The sequence below is a fragment of the Sesamum indicum genome, unplaced genomic scaffold (genome assembly GCF_000512975.1).
Source record: "Sesamum indicum cultivar Zhongzhi No. 13 unplaced genomic scaffold, S_indicum_v1.0 scaffold00739, whole genome shotgun sequence".
Taxonomy (NCBI): Eukaryota; Viridiplantae; Streptophyta; class Magnoliopsida; order Lamiales; family Pedaliaceae; genus Sesamum; species Sesamum indicum.
In genome coordinates this window covers 1-3,987 of record NW_011628566.1, presented here as the reverse complement: position 1 = coordinate 3,987, position 3,987 = coordinate 1, and the positions used below count along the sequence as shown (strand labels likewise).

Below are 3,987 nucleotides of genomic sequence, written 5' to 3'. Positions count from 1 at the left end.
GTGTGTGAACAGGAGGCTGAAAAAAATGGCATTATAGATGTCAAACAACACCCAACAACAGGCTCCTTTTTTCTTTCACAATTCATTATAGATTAATGAAGTTTGCGATTTCCATGAAAATCCATATAAGAAAAACAAATAACATAGTGACAAGCTTTTTTCTTTTTCTTCTTTTAATTTTTTCTTTTTCAGTTGTAACATAGTGATTAGCTAATGCATGTAGATCAAATCTCAGTGAGGGATTGAAGACAGATGACAAGATCATTATTGGTCAGTCCAGATTTCTATATCCGTATAGTGTTAAGCAAGTTAAAAGTATCCATATGCACCTGTACCAATCCTTCCTTTTCTTCCAACATTTTCCATTCTTTGCTGGACGAGGCAATTTTGAAAGATAAAATTCAATCAGGTCCAAAGTTAATAAGCTCTGGCTAAAGACCAGTGCCTTATCACCCATGTATGAGCACATTGTCAGGATATCAAGTAGCAAAACCATTTTGCCACTGTAATTGACCTCCTTGTAAGTATTGTCCTGAAGAAACTCTCTCCACCAGTCCTGCTAGCAATTGAAACAATTAGGTGAAGAAACATAACAGAAGGCATTGAAATTGATTAAACTTCTGAAAGCAGAGTTTAAACCAAGCCAAACTAATTAAGAAGATGATTTTGCAGGCAAAGCGAAATAAGAAGAGTGTTATATGACAGTATCATAATTGAATCAAAGACGATATAACTCACCATGTATATAAATGCGTTACCAAGTTTTCTGTGAGGATTGCCCCGCTTCTCTGCAAGCAACATTTGGCAGAACAATAAAGCCTGAACCATAGTCCATTAGAGATACATGCAAGCATATAAGCAAAGTCTTTTAATATAATGTTGCCCTTGTCATTAGGACAGCATTCCCAAATACACTGAGCTGGCTGAAACACTACCAGAAGCAGGCTGAGTTGAACTTTGCATTGACGGTAAATGAGACTCATGTTTTCTAGGTAATAAAATGTTCCAAAGATATGAACAAACTAGTTAACCAACAAAATGTACTCCAGCTTAATAATGGAAGAAAGTGCCTAAGATGCACATTTAGAAGTACCTCCAGAAATCAAATTGTAGTCCAAGTTCTCATCACTTGAGCTATCATCTGGAAGACAATTTTCTACATCTTCAAATTTGCCACAGTCTTTGTTTTCTTTCATCAGTTGCAAAATTCCAGGATGGTTCCATATCTAAAGAGAAACATGCAACTCATTGAAACTGACATACATTCCAGAAGAAGATGATGGGCATTGCAACTCTTTGTATCCATAAGAGTTTCTATAACTTCAATAAATATGCAACAAAAATAAGGGTATTAACGAGGAACGGATGAACTCTGTTTGAACAATAATAAATATTAAGTTAAGATGTTCAAAAACGAATGAGTATGAGCCCCAAAAAGTGGTCAAAGTTGACAAAAATTAGAAAGTGCAAAGACATGAATTGTATTACTCAAAAGAAGGAAGTTAGCCCTTTTTCCCCTGTTGGCATCACTATGATACTAGATTCAAGTTAATGAATATATTAATAACTCTTCATATGGATTGAAACATCATTTGTTGATATATCAAAATACAGAACAAGACCAACAGAGCACCTTATATCCATATGAGACAAAGCTTTGGTAGGTTGAATCAAGTCATATTGATGCCTGTAGATCTCGAATTTGAAACATATACTCAACAATACAGTTCAGCAACTGTATGTGTGTTGTGAGTGTGTGTCAAGATATACAATAATACTTTCAATTAAGCTACTCCAATAAATGATTCGCAAAGAAAATTCTACAAGACTATGGTAATGGCTTTAACTTTTAAAAAAGAAAGCTGCATGAATATAAAAGTAATTATTGCATCACAAAGCCAATGATTAAGCAACACAAGTGTATACCTGAGCTAAAGCCTGGTACCCAGCAAAAAAAGATCTCTTAAATATCTTTTCACCAGAGGCCTTGTCCTTCGTAAAACCGTGAACATCAAGAAACCTTTTGTAGAGTTCCCTTTGTAAAGGAGATAACTTCACTGCTATAACAAATACAGTTTTGGGGGGTAAATCTTTTTTAACCACGCTGGTGTCCGTCCTCTGAACAAATCCTTTCAACTGTTCATACAGAATATGAGATCTTTGATTCATTATCTTTACATCTTCCACAGTAGAACTGGTGTGCTGGCCATTTTCTATTGGATTTTGGAAACTGTAAAAGATTAAAAAGGATGATAAGGAGGCACGAAGACAACACACTCAATAGAATGTAACATTAGTAGGGTACAAGTTAAGAGTCTTGCCGATTCCTAAACTCATGGCTGCTACCAAGAAATCCTTCTCTAACAAAATCAACCATCTGTTCCAGAAAAAATTAAGATGATCAAGGCACATAATATCCAAACCCCAAAATCATAAGTTCGAAACTCGTACACAATAGTACTCCATCAAATTGTTCTGAAGAGGTGATCCAGTTAATGCAATCCTCCTCTGGCACTTCACTTGTTTCAATGCCTGGGTTGTGTCAGCCTTTGTGTTCTTTATGATATGAGCCTCATCACAGACAAGAATATCAGGCCCAACCTGGAAATAAATACAAATTTTCCTTCTAAGCTAAGTAACAGATAAGAATTAATAAGACTAATCAAAAAATCCAGAGGTCATGCTGCACAAAGCAAAAGACAAAGAAAATGTATCAAAAGTAAACATCTCAAAACATACCTTCCCTAGTTTGAAGCTTTAGTTAGTGAGTCATAGAAAAGGATATATGAGTGCAGAAGTATTTAGACTGTTAATGCCCAAGAATGAAACTGCTTAAACGTGGTAATAGTGAGTCTTTAGTTCCTTTATTATTTTGACAGTATTTCAAATGACAAAATAGAACAATGGAAAGCTTTTAATTTCCAATATCTTGCTTAAATGACAAAATGCAAATATAAATTTATAATTACTGAATAAGAATTGTACTACAGCCAGGATAAAATAGGATAAGACATCTTCATATTAGTATAAAAAGAGAAGATTGAGATGGCATCGTGGTTAACACAATTCTCAAACTTATCAGTTCTATTATTAATCAAATTCCAAGCATCTAATATCCTTTTCCATATGTAACATCAACTATCTGCTAAAGTAAGCAAGACCATCAAGAAAAAATGTCGACAGGATAGAACAGCTGCACACATTCGAATATAAAGTCTTGATATTTCTGGCATAATATAGTTAAAAAAACACAATTCAGCCAGACCACAACAAAAAGCAAATGCCAATCAAGTTAATGAGAGGAAAAGAGACAAGGAATAAATGGCAAATCTAAAGTAGGAAAGATAAATAAATTGATTCCCTTATGGCCCCTTGCCAGGTTCAGACATACATATCTCAGATTACCTTAAGTGCATGACTAATCTCCTTAGCCATGTTTTGATCCTTAACATACTTTCCAAGGGACAAATTGCGGAATGCAGCATAGCCAATTAAGAAGACACCACCTTTTGTTCTCCACTTCGATAGCAACTCAACCCTTTTATCCCTGATAAACAAAGCAAGGAAAATTTATATCCAGGATTTTTTTCAAAGAGCTTCATATTTACTTTTCATGCTTTCGGGATTTTATATCACCTAAGAAGTACAAAACTTAGCTTAAGTTTATAGAGGTCGAATATAACAGGACAGGTATGCTATAACAGACAGAACAACTTAAGTTGAGAACACAACTGGTTATCAAAAATTCCTGGTGGCAATATGTGAAAGGACCTGTAGCACCAGTGCCGCAAAATACATTAACAAGGAAAATAGATGTCCATGAACATGACCAATCCAAAGAATCCGGTTCAGTTGGAAAATTGTATCTAAAAATAAATCATTTTATGTGCACAGAATCTCACTTATGTGTGAATCAAAACAATTAAGTGAAATGCAACCTCGGAACGTCTTCAAGCATGAAGATGCGAAGGGGTTTTAGCTCTGACG

At 34.9% G+C, this 3,987-nt stretch overlaps 1 protein-coding gene across 2 annotated transcripts; it reads right to left on the bottom strand.

Moving 5' to 3' along the window:
• Positions 1–329: 329 nt before the first annotated feature.
• Positions 330–3,544, bottom strand: LOC105180329 (protein CHROMATIN REMODELING 20; the record flags this gene model as incomplete). 2 transcript variants are annotated; one of them, XM_020691653.1, is given in 7 exon segments in its annotated part: positions 330–559; positions 739–788; positions 1,094–1,226; positions 1,927–2,230; positions 2,322–2,377; positions 2,452–2,601; positions 3,406–3,544. In XM_020691653.1, coding segments are annotated over 7 exon segments (953 nt in total), but the record flags the coding sequence as incomplete, so codon positions are not given.
• Positions 3,545–3,987: the final 443 nt, after the last annotated feature.